General features: G+C 38.8%; 1 protein-coding gene across 4 annotated transcripts in view; it reads left to right on the top strand.

Annotated features, from left to right (window-relative positions):
* ndfip2 (Nedd4 family interacting protein 2) overlaps window positions 1-18123 on the top strand; it is an 80745-nt gene extending 62622 nt beyond the window's left edge. For 2 of the 4 annotated variants that reach the window (XM_033022938.1, XM_033022940.1), the window contains 4 exons: window positions 1673-1797; window positions 7939-8005; window positions 15102-15207; window positions 17000-18123. In XM_033022938.1, the coding sequence (XP_032878829.1) occupies window positions 1673-1797; window positions 7939-8005; window positions 15102-15205 (296 nt within the window). In that variant the 3' untranslated portion in view covers window positions 15206-15207; window positions 17000-18123. Of the gene's footprint in view, window positions 1-1672; window positions 1798-7938; window positions 8006-15101; window positions 15208-16912 lie in introns of all 4 variants that reach the window. The other 2 variants (XM_033022937.1, XM_033022939.1) reach the window with 1 other exon arrangement.
* Window positions 18124-19472: the final 1349 nt, after the last annotated feature.

Genomic DNA, 19472 nt, shown 5'->3' with positions numbered 1-19472 from the left:
GCACAGTGGTTACATTCTGAGAAAGGATTAGTTTTACAGAATTGTCCTTCACTAATTGAACCACGTTTGCACATCTGAATTTCCACTCGGATTTGCAGTGTGGAAGGAACCTATTTGATCCACAATATCCAGAGATCCTCTTTGAAGTATATTCTTAATCCTGTTTCCTCCGCAGTAAAAAACAAAATGCAAGAAACATTCATCATTTTGGGCAGCATATGTTTCCCTGGAGATAGAAACAAAGTAAACATTTCCGATTGATGTCCTTTTATCAGTACTGAGAATAATTAAAAATATAAAGTTAGAGAAAGATGTGGGATAGGACAAAGAGCAAGAAAGACTAAATGATGGTAGTGAAAGATGAGAGCTCATGGCAAGGCAAGCCTGAATTGTTTACTCCTGATTCTACAAGTGGTATCTGATTGGCTGAGTATTCCAACATTTTTTGTTCTATCTTCCCTGTTTTGTCTTCTGCTGATAATCCTGAGTTTATGCCTTGTTGATATGTTGTCTGTTTTTATTCTCATTAACTAATGGTCTTGGGGCTTGTAAGGGAATAACTTTGGTCACTTTCTTTGCATAGTCATTCTGGAAATTATGACCAAGTAAATCTACTTCCCTTGAGTAAGAAATCTCTGTTTAGTCATGTAATATGCAGTTTGAAACTCGAGTGAAATAATTTTGTCTTTTTAATCTGCCTCTCTCCACCTCTTATTTCTCAGTTCTCTTTTATTTCTGTTTGTATCCCCTCCACTGCACCAAACAAATCAAATCAATGGTGGTTACTGTGACTGATGGGTGCCAATTTGCTGCATTTTATAAAAGGCATGAAACTCTATAACAGCAAATTTTAGCTTTTTATAAAAGGTATATGAACCACTATCGTCAATCAATGAAGAAATATTGGGGAAATGGAAAGCAACTGCAGAAAAATTGAAAAATGAATTAGCAAAGGGGAGAAAATATAAAAATAATGGATAAGAGTAGGGAAGAGAAAGCTTCAAGCGTAACAATAGGAATATCTGTGCATTGCATTTACTAGAAGAAAATAGCAGGCGTTGGGGAGAAAATCAGAAGAATCGGAAAACACGTTAAGATTTGCTTCATAGGAATTAAATTAGTTTTCAGGGAGGGCAATATTTATCTCGAAGAGCACTGGAAATGCTATTTACTTTTTGAAAAGGGTCAATTAAAAATCTATTATTTAGAAACTATTAAAATGGCACAATATTAAACTGACTGCTTATTAGTCACATGAGAAATAAGAAATTATTGTTTATATTTAGCTAATTAAAAACAATTTTAAAGTATGCCTGTTTTACAACTTCAAAAGTCTTAAATCTGTATTTTGATGTCAACATTACTAGTACCACAGCATTTCAAAAACTAATTAAAAATAAATGATCAAGAAATTTCAGCTGTGGTATCTGTTCACTTGGTAAGTGAGTTTGCTGAATTGGACAGATGATTTGCCATTGTAGGCAATGAGAACAAAATGAAAACACGCCAATATTGATGTCAGGACAAACACATCTTTGTTTTGCTCTTCATGTGAATATATACTCTTGGGTAAAACAAAAATGCTTAATGTCTAATTTTTAAATAGATCAAGCCGTTGGTGAGAGTGGCTAAACCGTTTAAAAGTCTAAATATATTTGTCTTATTTCTGCAGTGGCATTCCTGTTTAACTGGATTGGCTTTTGTCTCTCATTCTGCCTCACCAACACCATAGCAGGCCGTTATGGTGCAATTTGTGGGTTTGGATTGTCACTGATAAAATGGATTCTGATTGTAAGGGTAAGCAGCATTTTGCTTGTTTCATGAGTGTACTTTATGGGATCAGTACTGCTGGTAATTAATGTTCCTGCCTTAAAGGTACTTTCAGTGAAAGATAAATGCTATATCATTCTGATTTTTTTTTTAAATCAAATTTGGTTATTTTCTTTGTATGTCCCCATCTTCAAAGATTTTCTGAAAACCCAACACTGACGAATATTGTTTCTTTCTGCCTGGCTGCATAGTTAATATTTTTGACCCACACCTATATTTATTGTAGTAAATTGCTTAGATGTTCTTCTTCAGGAATGCTGCTGCACAAATTTGGGTTAAGTTTTGTTTTATGTCAGCTCAGGACTGTGAAATTGACAATTGCATTAAGGGAATGTGAAAAATGGTGGAGTTATAACTTCCTACAAGTTAAGTGGAAGAGATTTTGGAAAGGTTGAAAAAAAGGTTTAAAAAAATAACAATAATGAAAACTGACATCTATGGAGTGGTATAAATGTTCAGAGCATCACAGATGATGGTGTAGACATTGGACGGTAGATGTCGCCACTCTCACAAGAACCAGGACTGTAGCAGCCACAGAATTCTAGCCATAGATGGCAGTGTTGTGGAAGGGATAGGAACAATATGCCTGGAAAAAAATCCATTTGTTAATAATTGGTGAGCTGGTAAGCTTACAATTCTATGTTGGTAATAATTATAATGAGCAAATCACCCAAATACATATCAGTAATAGTTTAGTCATTTTACATACTGACTCCATGATGAATGAAATTGTAAGGCGTTTGAATAACTCTTCAGGAAGAAGTTGATTGAGACTTTCATTCTAGGGCATGTATAACAAAGAATAAAATTTGCAATAATAAATGCACAGCAATTACGAATGATAAAATAATTGGTACAATAAATGATAATATAACCATATAACCATATAACAATTACATTGTAAGTAGCATTGAATACAATTAACGTGGCAAAGGAGCATTTGACATAGAATCCATTGATGTTTAAGAGGAGAAATCATGGAAGTTACTTGAAATTGTTTGTATTAGCTTGAATAAGCTAAATTACAAATTTAAATATTGCTCACAAATCAACAAAGCTATTTTTTTTCCTGCAAGGTTTACCACAATATGAGAAAGTTTTGACATGCAATAATATTGTCTAACGGCATTATTGTTTGGTATTTTTTATTCAGTGTTAGTGTGTGGATGAAAACTTTGTAGCACTTTCATACAACTAAGTATCTTAGTTTTAACCATGAATGTTTGGGAGTAGAGCCATGCTTGGGGTAAGGACTGCAAGTTTACTTCCACAAAGAACATTAATGAATGAATTGAGTTTTTACACTGGCTCGTGGGAATTCTTTTATTGATATTGGAATTTAATTTGCAATTTTCTTTTCGCTAAATTCAAATTCTGGAACTGTCACAGTGGGATTTGTGAGCGTTGCCTGGATAATTGATACGGGTGTGTGATTACTAGCCCGTTGACATCAATGGACTACCTGTCTTTTATTCCTATTTCACCTTTTTATTTAGAGTAAATAATAACTTGTTGCCCTATTTATTTAAAATGTGCTATATTAAGATTGGCAAATAGGTGGTCACAGCAGGCAGAGTAAGTTAACTCCTTTGCATATGCACATCATCATCTGACAACATCAGATCATATTCTGAGGAAATTATGTAAGGCGATGTATTTTATTCTGTTATTGATAATAACCTGCACATTCCAAGGGATGTTCAACTGCTACATTGGAAACTCAACATGCAATGTTCCTTCAAATATTTTGGCTCAGATAGAAATTCTACAAGTTCTAATCCAGCTCCCTTTACTAAATCATCGTGTTGTTGGATTGCAGAATCAAACCTTAACACCACACAGTGCCTTCATAAATTTGGGATGAAAATGGGAGGGAAAACTTTAGACTTTGAAGTCTAAAGTAAAGTCTAAAGTTTTCCCTCTCATTTTCATCCCAAATTTATGAAGGCACTGAGTCATGTTAGGGTTTGATTTCACAGATTCCCAGTGCCTGGGATGAATATATTATGAATTGTTCTCAGCCAAGCTTGAACATTTTCACCTATGTAATTATGCCACCTTTTCAGCAGTCACTGGTAGGATAGCAGGAATGGAAAATTGATTATAGATCCCCAGCTGAAATCACCAGATCCATCAAGGATTTCTGATCTGCTAGACTTACTGACCACTACACTGGTTTGACCTACATGCAGAGAGAGTGCTGATGCTGTTTCCTGTTCTAATGGGATAACTTATGTAATGTTTGAGATTTTCAACATGGATCCCCTTCTAATGGTGCCCTGGCTGACGTGCTGTAACACATTAACCAATGCAATATTTGAGTGTCCACCAGACATCAGAAACAATAGTTGCCCGATTTTACTGCCAGTAAGGAGTTAAATGTCATTGAAAATTGCAGCCTCGCCTTAACTGGCAGACTGACATATTGTGCACTGGAAACACACGTATCTTTTCTCGACTTCAGCTTAAAATTTGGTATCGGCCAGTGTCAGATATGACTTTTATTGGGCATCATCAAGCACTCTCCAGGTGAAACAACACAGATGTCATCTCTTGGCACCTCTGCATAATTGCCGGATGGGGAGGTAATTGGAAGAAATGCATGCTACCACCAGAAAAAAGTGTAAACTTTGCACAGATGCTGCCAGAGATCAGGATTGAACTCTGGTCACTAGCTGTGTGACAGCAGCTCAATTAGATCTGCCAAAAATAGGAATAATTGAAGAACTTAGTCAGTCAAGCAGCATCTGTGGAAAGAAAAAAATGGTTAATATTTCAGTCTTTGGCCCTTGTAGTTGTGCCATTGTTGAACAAAACATTTTCTAGAAATGCATCCCTTTCATAAATGGCTCTAATTTCAAATATACTCTCCATAATGAAAGCATGAAACTGGGTTGTTTTAAAAGATCACTTGGATTACCAATGTCCTTCAGGGATGGAAATTCACCATTCTTATTAGTCTGGCCTATTGTTGTGGACAATTGGGGTTGCTCAATAAATGTCAGTGACACCTATGTAAAATGAATGAGTCGAAAAAGGGAAAAATGTTAGGGTGATCCTGAACTGATTTAGACTGCTGTAATTTGGTGAAATTGCTCTGTTACTAAGGGAATTCTGATTTGGATTGGAACTCCTGAATGCACAATGAGATCATCTAATAAAGCTTACAGATTAAAGACAACTTGATCATGATTGGTTACATCTTTGTACAGTCAGGAAACTTAGAATGTTGGTTTAGGCTGAGGTGTTTTTTGTGTTTACAGTTTGTACATACAATCGTAACAAAGGATGTAATTCTCTAATTTTGTATGGAGAGTAAACAATGTTTTTTGGAAGTAAACTCTCAAATTATTCATCATTATATTGAAGCAACTTGGATAAACTTCCCTAAAACCATAAACAATACTTTTCTTGACATCCAAATTGTATTTTCCAATTCTACTGAGCAACTGTCTCAGTTTGAAGAAGGTAATTACTATATAATGAGAATTACTAGATAACAATTAACATTATTTTGTTAATCTGAGATCCATTTTAAGATCTCTGAATTTCTGAAGTTGACAGGTAGCTGAATTTCCAATGCCTCACTTTGCCTCTATTTTGAATTTTTTGTGCCACATAAATTCTTTTTGCATTTGATGGACATATTTAGTGTTTGCTTAAAGTTCATTACCAGTTGGATGATTGTGAAATGCATATACAGGTTGAACACAGCTTTTCCGGCCGCCACTACCGACAGAATGCGTTTAGTCATCATGGGACTCCCTCCCCTCTCACCTGCTGTGTTTGGCAGTGGCTTTGTTCGATTCCTGCTCGACCGCTGCTGCTGCCTCCTTCTCCCGTCGCTCTATCTAGTCTGCCTCTTCTCTGCCCCGTCACCCTGCCTCCTTCCCCGGTCTCGCCGACATGCTCCGCCTTGGAAGTGACATCAGGTGAGAGGGGTGGGAGCTCCATGGTGACGGAGCGTGTCCTGTCGTTGGCAGCGGCCTGAAGAAAGCACGTTCTGTCAGAGGCTACAATGTGAGCCGCAACAACAGGTGTGAACAGGTGAAGGGCTCGCTGGTGCATCTTGTGAGTCGGGAGTGGGGTCGGAAGCCGGGACTCTAAACAGCTGGAGAGATGGTGGGAGCCGGGGATGTGTCGGCAGGTCCTTCTGCAATATATCCAAAATCCATTATAATGGGGTTGTAAAAATGAGGGTTTACTATATTGTCTTTGTGAAATAGTTTGGAGAGAAGATTGAGAGCATAGTTGAAAAGGGATTTTGGGAAGCAACCTTTTAAAAAGTGCCCAGTAAATTAGAGAAGGCTTGACAGGAAGATTGGCATTCCACAGGGTAAGTGGAAAATTGAACAAAATGATGGGAGAACAGATTGTGAGGTGATGCTTGGGGAGTTGAAACACGAAAAACTTAAATATTGCCAGCAGAGATAGAATTAGACGAGGACAAGGAGGGATTTCAATGTTTCGATGTAAACAAATAACTCATTTGCGATGGAGGGACATGACTCGAAAGCGCGCTCGCCACTCACGTTGCTATCCGTGGCCTCTCAGGAAATTACAATTGAGCTCTTTGAATTTTTTCCAAGTTATAGGGGTGGGCAGACCATCAGTTGCTGGAAAACTGGTGTTCAACCTGTATTGGCTTTCAGTGTTTTCAATTTGATCGGGTTAGGTCCTTTAATTTTCACCCATCTTATTTATTGGGGCTCACCAGTAATTTCAGTTGTTTTACTTAAGAAATTATTAATTTTGCCATTAAATAAGATTTTAATACGATAATATCTAAAATGCATAAAAGCAAATGACAATATACTGCTTTGAACAATTACAAGCTTTTGTTGCGCCAACACCCTTTATAATACTTGTAATGGGGAGAAAAGTAAGGGATGAAAGAATTTTGCAAGATTGTTAACATAAAATTGAACAAAAGAAACTTACAACAAAAATCTTACAAGACATTTGACTTGTGTTGAAGAGTAAAGTAGATATGTTGGTGTGCCTTTTTTGTGATTATGTGTATGCGCTGGGCACAGGACAGGTCATCTGAGATGTTAACATCCAGGAATTTGAAGCTTGGCAGTGATTAGCAGCAGGAGTGTTTAAGGTCAAAAGCTCTTCTTTCAAAAGGACATTGTGACATCGCACTCTGCTACAAATAAACTAATATGGATGTGATGTTAATATCAAGAACAGTGTTCTTGAATATTCTTATGTCAATTATTTGATTTTGTTGGTAGCTGTATGGCAGCATTGTGAAAGCAATGACAAAAGTACGGTAAGAAAACAGATTGCTCATTTTGTAACAAACAAAGGAAGATACAGATTAAAATAAAATTGTGTAGTTCATGATTAATAATTAATGGTCTTGTGTCGATGTTAGAGGGTACATATTTTTAAACCTCATACAGGTAGCAGGTTTGGCATGAAGCCGATGTGCATGAGAAAATTGTGCAACAGCATGTGTGGAAGTCATTGGGTAGAAAACTAAGGCAGTAAACCCGTATTGAAATGTGCAAGATGCAATTAAGAACCCTTCTAACAATTTGGAGTCTTGGGAAATCTGTTTCCACAATAGAATTACAGTTGAATGTATTGTTTCTTTTGAATATGTTATGTAGCTGATCGCTGGTTTGAAATTCGGCAAAAACGAACTGATAAACTGAACATGATTTATAGTTTTTGTTACATATTTCAAAAAAGATTATCTTTTAAGAAATATTCTAATTTGCAGTAACTTTTAATTGATTTTTGATAAGCTTCCGATATCTTTGTTATTGTATACTACATGTTTTTCCAAAGTTTTGATACCCTCTTTCAATGGTTTTCCCTTAATTATGACTCATTTCAAAACCACTCTAATTGTTTTTTTACAGTTATCAAATGTGCCAAATAATATTACAACAAAGGAATGTTGAGAATGAATTACACCTCTTACCATCTGACAACTACCAAATTACTGTGTTCAACTGCTTAGTCACAAATAAAAATAGACAGATTCAAAATCTCTTTCAAATAATATGCTGTATAACTTATTAAAGAGGATGGGAAGGTAAAAATTTGTGCTGTATAAGTTGTTTATGGTAATTTATTGTCTTTCTTTTTCAGTTTTCTGATTATTTCAATGGCTATTTCAATGGCCAATATTGGCTTTGGTGGATATTCCTTGTTCTTGGTGAGCTTTATTTTATTTTCCACAATCTATTTTTGTGTAATTATGGGACATGCCTCGATCCCATCAATAACATGATATACATTTTCTCTGGATGGTCTTTACTCGATTTTGTTTATAGTTTGTGCATTTTCTTTTGTGTGTTTAGTTTCAGAACTTCTCTTTTTAGTTGCTGAAGGTTTATAGTGTGTTTTTGTTAGTTTTCAAATATTTTAGATAAAATTCCAGTAATGTCAATGTTTCAGTTGAATTTGTTTATTTCCTTGCTATTTTCTCTGCCAGAAGTGGGAAAAGATTTCAAAAAAGTTTCAGTTTTGCAGTGAAAAGTATATTTTTGTTTGCTGTTGCTACATAGCCACTTGGCTGCTCGACATTATATCCATCAAGTTTTATATTATGTGAGTCTAAAGTGGCATTTTGATTAGTGTATAAATTGTAGTCAGCTGCTTTGTTTAATTTATGCTGTCATCACCGTTTGAAATCTGGAAGCAGAGATTCATATAATTAAATAATCCTCATAGAATCTTAGAATGGTTACAGCACAGGAAGCTTCCAGCACACGCACTCTATGTAAGTGCAATCCATCTTATTCCAAAGTGTATGCCGCTGCCTGTATCCATGCAAGTTATTTCCTTTCAGATACTTAACAGGGCTCTTTTTGAAAGCTGCAATGGAATTGGAATCCTGTACAATGTGTGGTAGAGCATCCCAGGCCCTAACCACTCACTCTGTTTAAAAAGAAAATCTTTATTACTCTTTGTTCTTTTACCAATTTTTTTTTAACTATGTTCCCTCCAATAATAGGAACAGTTTCTGTATTCTCTGCATCAAAGGGGAATGCTGTCTGCATGTCATGTACCACTGTAACATTCCCTTGTCACCTTTGCTTTGCCAAGAACGATGCCAGCCTCTCTAGTCTGTCCATATAACTAAAGTCCCTCATCTCTGGAATAATTTTGGTTGATTTATTTGTTATCCTCTCCGGCATCTTCATATCTTTCCAAAGGTCCAGTGCTCAGAACTTGATATGATACTCCAAGTGTGGCTGAACTAGTATTTTATTAAGGTTCATCATGATTTTATTTCCTCTTGTACTCTGTGCCTTTGTTTATAAAATCTAAGATTCTGTATGCTTTATTTCAACTTGCCTGCCTCCTTCAGTAACTGTATGTCTATCCCCAGAAGACATACTGAATTGTGTTGACCAGGGGTAGATCTTTCATGCCTATGCCTTTTTGGTTGGTATTGCCTCGTGTTATTCTTCTTGCCAAAATGTAACACTCCACATTTCTCAGTATTAAGTTTTATTTGTCACTTACCTGCCCATTCCATCATTCTGTCTAAATCTACTTAAAGTTTATTATCAACCTCATACTTCATTACACCTCTAAGCTTTTTGTCATCTGCAAATTGGGAAATTGTCTGCTTTACACCCAAGTCTAAATTCTTAATAAATATTAAGAACAACTATCCTAGTATTGACCCTTGGAGTTCAAATACAATTCACCCTCCCCCATACAGGAAACAATCTTTCACTACTACTATGTTGTGTTACTTAGCCAATTTTCTATCCGTGCTGCTGCAGACCCTTTAATTCCACGGCCTTCAATCTTGATGACAAGCCTATTATGTGCCACCTTAAGAAATGCCTTTTGTGTCATTATGCCTAACAGGTGTGTAATTGCTTAACTATGCTTGAGTGTTTATTGAAGTTTTGCTGTCTATCCCCTTCATTCACATAGGAGCATTTCTTACATCTTGTATTATGAAAAGAACACGGTATAAATGTGTGTTAGTGAGTGCATGTATATGGAAGAAAATTTGAAATCATTTATTCTAAATAAATGTATTATTGGTCAATTCCATTTTAGATCGCATATTCTAATTTGAATTACTTTTGGCAAATCAGACTTGCTTATATTTAGTGATTTAAAAAAAATGTGTTATTGTCCTGAGACTTTTCAGAAGAATGATCTATTTGGAAAGGTTGGGAGAAATGAAACTTTAGAAACGTGTTTGCAAACTGCAAAGAAACCCATTAGTAGGATAAACCATTTTCTGATTTGCAGACATGGCTTCCAACTATTATAACGATTAAAATTATTTTACTGTTATTAACAATAAAATATTTCCCACATGTCTAAAGGTGGATTTTTTTTGCTCCCTATCATATGTTCATTATGCCTACTATTATTTTAAAAAAATGTTTTCTGAGTATGATGGTACAGACATTGTCACATTTATTGCATGTGCATGTAACATTCTTAAACTGGAACCAGAATATCACTCTACTGATCAGGACAACACAAGTCTTTACTCTAGAAATTCTCAAATGATGACTAATTGATTTTAATGGTGTACTTGGGAGCAACAAGAACCATGGGTGTTATAATACCTCTACTACACTGGGTAAATATTACAGTGTAAGATTTAATATGGAAAGAAGGGGAAAAAATCAATCTTTTCAAATGTTAGCACTCCAAATCTGAGGAAGACTTGATTAATCAATGTTCTGATTGCAAATTGTCATGAATATAACTTTTTTGTACTGGGATGATTTCAAGGCAATTCATGAAGGTGTCTGATATAGACTGTAGAAAAAAAACACAAAGTATTCCCAGATATAACCTGCATTGATGTATTATTTGCTAGGGCATTGTTTAACCAGTGCTATTGTAAGTCATCAAGAGGCGAGGATTGGTAAAAACTTGGTATATTAAAACATAAACAGCAGTTTCCCATGAGGTCATGGTTATGGAGAGCCAAACTTGGAAGGACAACCCCAGGATATTGTGATCATTGAATCTTACAATAACAAAAAGGGAAAGCTTCACTAGTAGATCAAATTATGTTTGCGACATGGACCGTGACACACTATTATTGGTCAGAAGCACATATCAGAGTTGCAGATAATGACTTTGAAGAAAACAATCTTAACTCTGACAGAGATAGAAATCTACCTGGAATGATTCAAACGTGAAGGTTCTCAAAAGGTCTCAACAGATTCTGGAAGCAAAATGATAGGCAAAGATATTTGAAAGGAAAGGGTGCTCGAACATCAGTGCAGTAATAAGCAAGGATAGAACTTTTTTTTGGGGGGGGGGGGGGTTTTGTCAGCAGACCTGAAGGTGTTGATTCGTCTTCTGCCCATTGCTTGTATGCTGAACATGAGAGCCAGGGAGGAGGAGTGGTGCAGTCTGCATTCCAATGAGAAATTGGTTCAATGAGTAGTTATCGATAATCCAGGTGGAAAAGCCACAGGGGGGAGATGGGAGAGAAACAGGAAAAAAGTTATGAGTTTGTGGCTGAAAACGGGTGGGGAGGTTGTACATATTAGGAAGGGAGAGAAGCAGCTGGTGTCAATATATTCATTGGAGGTAGAGCGGAGAATACTAAGGAGTTTAAGCAGATTGTTTACAATGGGGAAGGGAGTCAGAAGTAATCCTTGCATTCAAGCATGACCCTAGAATAATAAACAATTTGGGAACATGTCTCAGTGATGCTTCTGTTGTTTAGCCAGATCTGACAATGAATGGCAAAATCATTTACCTGCCAAAATCACTCGTGTCTGTCTCTCTAAATCTACGCTGGTGCACTCTGATATGGCCATTATCAGAACTCGAGTTGGACTTATCAAAGTTGAACAAGAGAAATAACATCTCGGCAGAATTATTGGAAGGTGATTCATATTTAGGGAGCGATGTCTCAGTGTTAGGAAGGAAAGGAAATAATTACTGAGTAAAGGTCTTGTGGACAGATGAGATGAAGATTAACTTGTATCAGAGTGATGGCAAGAGCAAAGTATGGAGGAGAGAAGGAACTGCCCAAGGTCCAAAGCATACCACCTCACCTGTGAAACACAGTGGTGGGGGTGTTATGGCCTGGGCATGTATTGCTGCTGAAGGTACTGGCTCACTTATCTTCATTGATGATACAACTGCTGATGGTAGTAGTATAATGAATTCTGAAGTGTTCAGACACATCCCATCTGCTCAAGTTCAAACAAATGCCTCAAAACTCAATGGCTGGCAGTTAATTCTACAGCAAGACAATGATCCCAAACATACTGCTAAAGCAACAAAGGTTTTCAAAGCTAAAAAAGGTCAATTCTTGAGTGGCCAAGTCAATAACCTGATCTGAACCTAATTGAGCATGCCTTTGACAGAGCTACCAGCCTTGGAGGGTATCTACCACACGCGGTGCCTCAGGAAGGCCCTCAGCATCCATAAGGACTCATCACACCCCTGCCACGGTCTGTTTCAACTACATCCATCCGGCAGACGTTACAAGGCCTTCTACGCCCGAACCTCTAGACTCAGGAACAGTTTTATCCCAAGAGCTATAGCGGCTCTGAACCGGCCCTAATGAGTGCCCCCCCACCCACTCCCTTTGGACAGTCTCCCTCAGATGGTCACGTCAATCAATTCAGCTTTCTTATTTATGTATTGTATTTATTTACCTTTCTTGTACATCAGTGGAGCTGCACACTAAATTTCGTTGCACTGACGTGCAATGACAATAAAATATATATTATTAATTATTATATTATTTTAGATGCTGAAGAGAAAATTGAAGGGGACTAGCCCCCAAAACAAGCATAAGCTAAAGATGGCTGTAATACATGCCTGGCAGACCATAACCGGAGAAGACACCCAGCAACTGGTGATGTCCATGAATTGCAGACTTCAAGCAGTCTTTGCATGCAAAGGATATGCAACAAAATACTAAACATGACTACTTTCATTTACATTACATTGCTGTGTCCCAAACATTATGGTGCCCTGAAATGGGGGAGACTATGTATAAACACTGCTGCAATTTTTACATGGTAAAACCAAAATGTATGAAAATAGCCTTTATTAAAATCTGACAATGTCATTTTTTTCTATCACAAATCTCATTGTGGAATACAGAGGCAAATAAATAAATGTTTGTCCCAAACATTATGGAGGGCTCTGTATGTACAGTGAAAAGCCCTATCCTCTCCCACCCCCAGAATTTGGCTGCCCATCGAGAATGTATAGGGACCATAGTTATGAGCTGAGAATGTGTTGTTGCACGGCAGGTTCAGTTTAGTTTATTGTCACGTGTACCGAGCTATAGTGAAAAACTATTGTTGCTTGCTAATGGAAAGACAATACATGATTACAATCGATCCATTCACTGTATATGGTTACACGATAAAGGAATAATGTTTAGTGCAAGATAAAACCAGTAAATTCCAATCAAAGATAGTCTGAGGGTCACCAATGTGGTAGACCGTAGTTCAGGACGGTTCTCTAGTTGCAGTAGGGTGGTGCAGTAGCCTGTGAACAGTTGGGAAGAAACTGTCCCCGAATCTGGCAGTGTGCGTTTTCATACTTTTGTACCTTTTGTCCGATGGGAAAAGGCTGAAGAAAGAGGTTCCTATTAAATCTTACAGCGCCAGAGACCCAGATTAGTAGCAAATTAGGATTTTCTAGATTAATGCCAAAGCATTAAATTCAATTGGAAAAAGACACTCATTTTTTTGTTCATTGGCATTCCAGATTAACGCCTAATTTTGAACATTTACATTTTGATTATATTTCTGAACTGAATTTTGTTTTTGGACTGTACATGAACAATCACTCATGTTTTGTCACTAATTATATTGCAGCTTTGTTTCTACTTTGAAGCATTTTGCAAATTGCCTGGATTTATTGGCTTTGCAGGTGCTGTAAATAAAATTAAATTTGGTTGAAGATTGTTGTAATAAAGGACAGTTGTCAGGTAGATTGCCAGTAGCAAAGGGATTCAGTTCCTTCTGAAAATACAACTGTTTCAACCATTTCCAAGATCGAGTGAGAAGACTGGACAGTGCATTACCGCTAATTTAAATTCAAGGAACTGATACATTTCCTATATAATCCAATTCTCATTTTTAATTAAAAATATCTTTCTTTGAGTTTGTTGAGATACATACAATACAATACCGTTTATTGTCATTTGAACCTCAAATGAAGTTCAAACGAAATTTGGTTTCTGCTGTCATACAACAAGTAAAAAAACCAAGACACACAATTAACACAATTTACACAAACATCCATCACAGTGAATCTCCTCACTGTGATGGAATGCAAAGTCATTGTCTCTCCCCTGTTTTCCACTCTTCTCCCGATGTTAAAGCCTCTGGCGGGCGATGGCAAGTCCCGCGGCCGTTGAGGCCGCGCCGGACGATGTAAGGCCCCGCTCCAGGTCGTTTTCAACCCCGCAATTCGGGCGGGAGAAGTTGCCGGAGCTTCGGACTGCTCCCAACAGGACCCGCGAGCTCCCGATGTCACCGTCCACCGGGCCTGTGGCTGGAGCCTCCGAAGCTCCAAAGTCGGGTCGCAGCCGCGCGCTACCAGCTCTCCACGCTCCGAAGCTGGCCAGCTCCATGATGGTGAGTCCGCAGGCTCCGCGACTGGAGCCCCCAGGTCGTTCCGGTTGGAGGCCGCTCCACGGCGCTAGGCCCCAACGACAACGGAGCCCCGACAGGGAAAAGGTCGGGTCCCCCGTACAGCGAAGAGATTTAAAAGTTCCCCCGCACCCCACACATACACAGCTAAAAACAATATAGAAACTACAACCAAACTATACACTCAACAGGACAAATATTTTTTTAAAAGACAGACGGACTGCAGAGGCCGCTGCCGCGAGGCGCCGCCATCTTGCACTATCTACCATCCACGAGATAGTGAGAGGGGTAATGTGGTCCTGCTTTCTGCAGGGTAAAGTATGAAAACTAATGTGTTATTTGATCCGTTCTTTGCATTGCATGTCAAATATGGAAGATCCATAGTAGCTTCAACTAGCTAGCGTTGGTTATTTATTGTTTAGTAATCGGAAATCTCTGGGCACTTTACAAAATAAAAATTAGAATAATTCACTTTCTGTGTTTTGTACTTGGTTTTAAATCTGTGACCCTCATTGGCTGTAATCTATTTTTTTTTTTTATGGTCCTTACAAACCTTTCCAACTGATTAATTATTTGTTCATATTGTTGATAACATAATTGTATGCATTCTAAAATAACGAATATTGACAAGTTTTATTCCTTTAGGGACAGTAAAATATTTAGTATTTCTTTTCTCTTTAGGGTTGCTGCTGTTTTTCAGAGGTTTTATCAACTACCTGAAAATCAGAAACATGTCTGAGAACATGGCTGTAGCACACAGGACCAGACTTTTCTTCATATACTAGAGGTAATGACACATTTCAATGGGAATTGAATAACAGTGTGACTTGTTCTACTTGTTTTTATGTGTGATTTGAAAGATTCCTTTTTTTCTTCAGTTATTTTTAGTTAATTAATTTCATTCATATTTAAGGAAGTGAGCATCTTTTATTTAGTCCTTAATTGCAGATCTAGGAACATGTGGAAAATTACATGTAGTTACATTTGTCCATAAACTGCTGAATCATTTCCCCAAGATTGCCAGCATTGAGCAGGACCATCTGAGGAGAAATATTTGAGTATCAGAATCAAATAATCTAACTTCATTAGTAGCCATTTAATTTTGTACAAACATATAACAGGCCATTAAAGAGGGTACTGGAAAGGTAGGTAAGTAGAATATTTACATTGTTGGCACTGCAATTTAAACATCAGTAAACCAGAGGAAAGTCTTAAGTTAGGAAATGAGCAAAAAGGAACACTGCTTCTTGGCCCAAAGGCATTTAATTTAAGGCCCTTAGCGTTTGCAACTTTGGTGTCATAATCTCTCTGGCTCTACTGCCACTTTATCCTGACCTAGGTTCTAATTTCCTGGTCGCATCGTAATGGCCCTGATGTACTGGCTCTCCAGGTTTCATTTCAGCAGAATTTCCATATCCTCTACCAACTGCAGAAAACATTCAGATAGGTTGCTGTCTCTGGCATTCTGCTGTTTGATTGCCAAGAATCCTGATTTGCTGGTCATTTACATGCACATTCACTCATCCCCGCTCTAAGACTCATCAAAACATGTAAGCAAAATGTATGCTGAGTGGTTAACAATCGGCTTCAAATTTGGTTTGCAAAATTTATTTTTAAAAGAGTACTATAAAAAATGTATTTTCAATAGTCTATCTTAAAAAGAGTTTAATAAAAATAAAATTTCAGAACATCAGTGTTATTAAATGGAATATTTGCAACCAAATATTTAGAATGAATTCGAAAGTGAAATACAGTAAATTCTCATTACAACAGGACTTTGTTGTTTCACCAGCGAGCCTTTCTTTCACCCATTGATGCGGCTGTTGCTGCAGCTCATATTGTAGATCCCAACAGGACGTGCTTCCGTTAGGTCGCTGCCACAACCGACTGGACATGCTTAATCACTGTGGGGCTCCTCCTCCTCCCGTCGCCTAATCTACTCCTCCCCTGCTGCCTCCTTCTCCCCTTCAGTCGCCGACAGTGCAAAAGGAGGAGGAGGAGGAGGAGGCAGTGGCAATGGAGTAGAAAGTGGGGTGGACGAAGAGACAGGAAAAAGAGAAGGAGGTGGCAGGATGGGGGTGTGGGGGGGGGGGGGGGGGGGGGGGGAGGGAGGATTGGTGGGGAAGGCTGAGTGGACAAACGATGTCCAACAGATGGAAGCAGTAGTTGGTGAGAGGGAAGCTTCCTAAAGAAAGCGCTGTCCACAGGGGCTATGACGTGAACCATGTCAACTAGACCATGTGGTGGGTAAAGAATGGCTCACTGTGCACCTTGCAAGCCGGGGTGGCATCGGAAGCCAGGGCTTGGGTGGCGGTGCGATCTGGGGGTGGATCAGCAGATCCTCTGCTTTAACCGAAGTCCATTATAATATCGGATTTGCAGAATAAGTTAATTGCCAAATTTTGCATGGAATGAATATTCATACAGGTGAAATATCAGGAGATTGATTATAACAATGCAACTGTTCCATTTTTATAATTTTTTGCCTTCAGAAGAATGCAACTGTAGAAGACTGAAATGGAAATGTGGAAGATGATGGAAATCCCAAATGATTAATCTTATAATTTTGTATCTCCTAGAATGTGGCTAGTGAGCAACTTGAACATTCCTTCCTAATGTGACATGTCCAGATATGCTTCAAGCTGCCAAGTTATTTGCTTGTAAAACTACTGAAGAATAAACAAGATGTTACCACAAAATCTAAGCAAAGTACTTAATTGAAAGACTCATTACAAAATGAGTCAATGTTCTGAATTGCTTGATGGTTGGAACTTATCCTTTCAGATTTGAAATAAAAAGTGAATATACACAAAGCCCTTTTGAATATCAATAAGTTCTGAATTACTACTTGTTACTCAAGACATAGAGTGAAGCCATCCTTGTTTCCTGAATTATTGACCACAATGTTTATGCTATAGATGTTGATAAGTTTGTAACTGGATATCCAAAGGGCTTTATCTCTTGCCTACTTGGCCATAATTTTGAAAACAAATCTAGAATTAATTAAAATGATTGACATTTAAAAGCAGCCCTTTGCATTGTTAAGGTAGTATATTAAAAAAAAAAAGATTTACTGGAATTGAAATTAGAGGTCTGTTGACTTTCTTGACATGCCTTTATAAACTTTCAGAGCAGGAAGTAACCCCATGTATTTGTATGGTTTTAAGCTTTTGAAATGGCTTTGCTGATTTGTTTTTCATTATTCACTTTTTACAATTGACTATTGCATGACATGAAATTGCTTTGCTAACACTATTCTCTTATCTGCTCAAATGTTGCATCAAACTGTTAGGAAAATGTAACTGGAATTTAGTTAATAACTTTCAATGGTAAATTGTTGCAATAGCTTTTTACACCATTTTATAAACATGATTCATTTGCCTGAGTTTCTTTTTAAAGTCAATCATCAAATCAAATGACTATTTTGAAAGGATTGTTCATTTCAATGTATGCTTTTTAAACAAAAAAATACTTTAAAGAAAGTAATAAAGTCAAAAGGGTATTTTAAGAACATTTGAAATCAAGGATGGTGATTTGTTATGAGTTTGCAAAAGATGTAAGTGCAGTATTCTGCACGCAAAGATTTGAAGAATAGATGCTGATTTGATCATTTGGATTTCAGCAATTCAGATTAAAAAGAAATTTGCAGTATGGTTTTGTTTCCGAATTTGAATAAAAGTGCGTATGAAATATTTAGTAAAAATTCTGTTTTGTATTTGTCTAGATAATGAAGGAACACTTGCACACGTACACCATTTTTTTTAGAGAAAGAACTGTGTAATTTAATTTTAACGAACAAGTTAATTGATACGATGGTAGACACAAAATGCTGGAGTAGTTCAGCGGGTCAGCACAGCATCTCTGGAGAGAAGGAATGTGTGACATTTTGGGTCGAGACCCTTCTTCAGACTGATGTCAGGGGAGGGGGCGGGGGCGGGACAAAAATAGAATGTAGTCGGAGACAGTAAGACTAGTGGGAGAACTGGGAGGGGATGGAGAGAGAAAGCAAGGGCTACCTGAAGTTATAGAAGTCAATGTTCATACTGCTGGGGTGTAAACTACCCAAGTGAAATGTGAGGTGCTGTTCCTCCAATTTGGACAGAAAGGAGCAGTTTTGGAATTAGATTAGATTAGATTTAGATTTCCTTTATTGTCATTCAGACCTTTCGGTCTGAACGAAATGCTGTTGCCTGCAGCCATACATGTAATAATAACAACACACAATAAACACAAATTAACATCCACCACAGTGAGTTCACCAAACACCTCCTCACTGTGATGGAGGCAAAAGTCTTAGAGTTACTGACTCTTCCCTCCTCTTCTCCCTCTGCGCCGAGGCGATACCCCACCGGGTGATGGTATCAGTCCCGCGGTTCAAGCTCCGCGGCCCGGGGGTGGTCGAAGCTGCCGCCCTCCAGTCCAGCGGACGTAGCTGTTGCAACGGGAGCTCCGGAAAACAGGCACCAGCCTGTGACCTGCGAGCTCCTGACGTTGTCATCCGCTGGCCCGCGGCCGAGCCCCGGATCCAGGTCGCCGCCGCCTCAGCTGCCGGAGCACCGTCTCCGCCCCGCACCGGGCCGCCCACACGGCAGCGTCTCAGCCCCGCACCGGGCTTCCCCCACGGGAGCGCCTTCCAGCCGGGAGCCGGTCCGCCCTCACCGGAGCGCCTTCCAGCCGGTAGCCAGGCCACCCACACGGCAGCGTCTCAGCCCCACACCGGGCTGCCCCCACGGGAGCGCCTTCCAGCCGGGTCCCAGGCCGCTCACACGGGAGCGCCTTCCAGCCGGTAGCCGTGCCGCCCGCACGGGAGTGTCTCAGCCCCGCGCCGTCCGCCCTCACCAGAGCGCCGAGTCGTGCCGCTGCCCGGACATCGCCACAGCTCGAAGACGGCCAGCCTCGCGTTGGTGAGTCCTGGCTGGCTCTACCTCCGGACCCTCGAGGTCGGTCGCAGGTTGGAGGCCGCCAGCTCCGCCATTAGGCCTCAGCGCAGACGGGAGAAGAGAAGGGGGATACGACATAAAAGTCGCATTCCCCCGAAGGGAGAGACAGAAA

Source organism: Amblyraja radiata, chromosome 6 (assembly GCF_010909765.2).
Source record: "Amblyraja radiata isolate CabotCenter1 chromosome 6, sAmbRad1.1.pri, whole genome shotgun sequence".
NCBI classification, from domain to species: domain Eukaryota; kingdom Metazoa; phylum Chordata; class Chondrichthyes; order Rajiformes; family Rajidae; genus Amblyraja; species Amblyraja radiata.
This window is presented reverse-complemented; position numbering and strand designations above follow the sequence as displayed.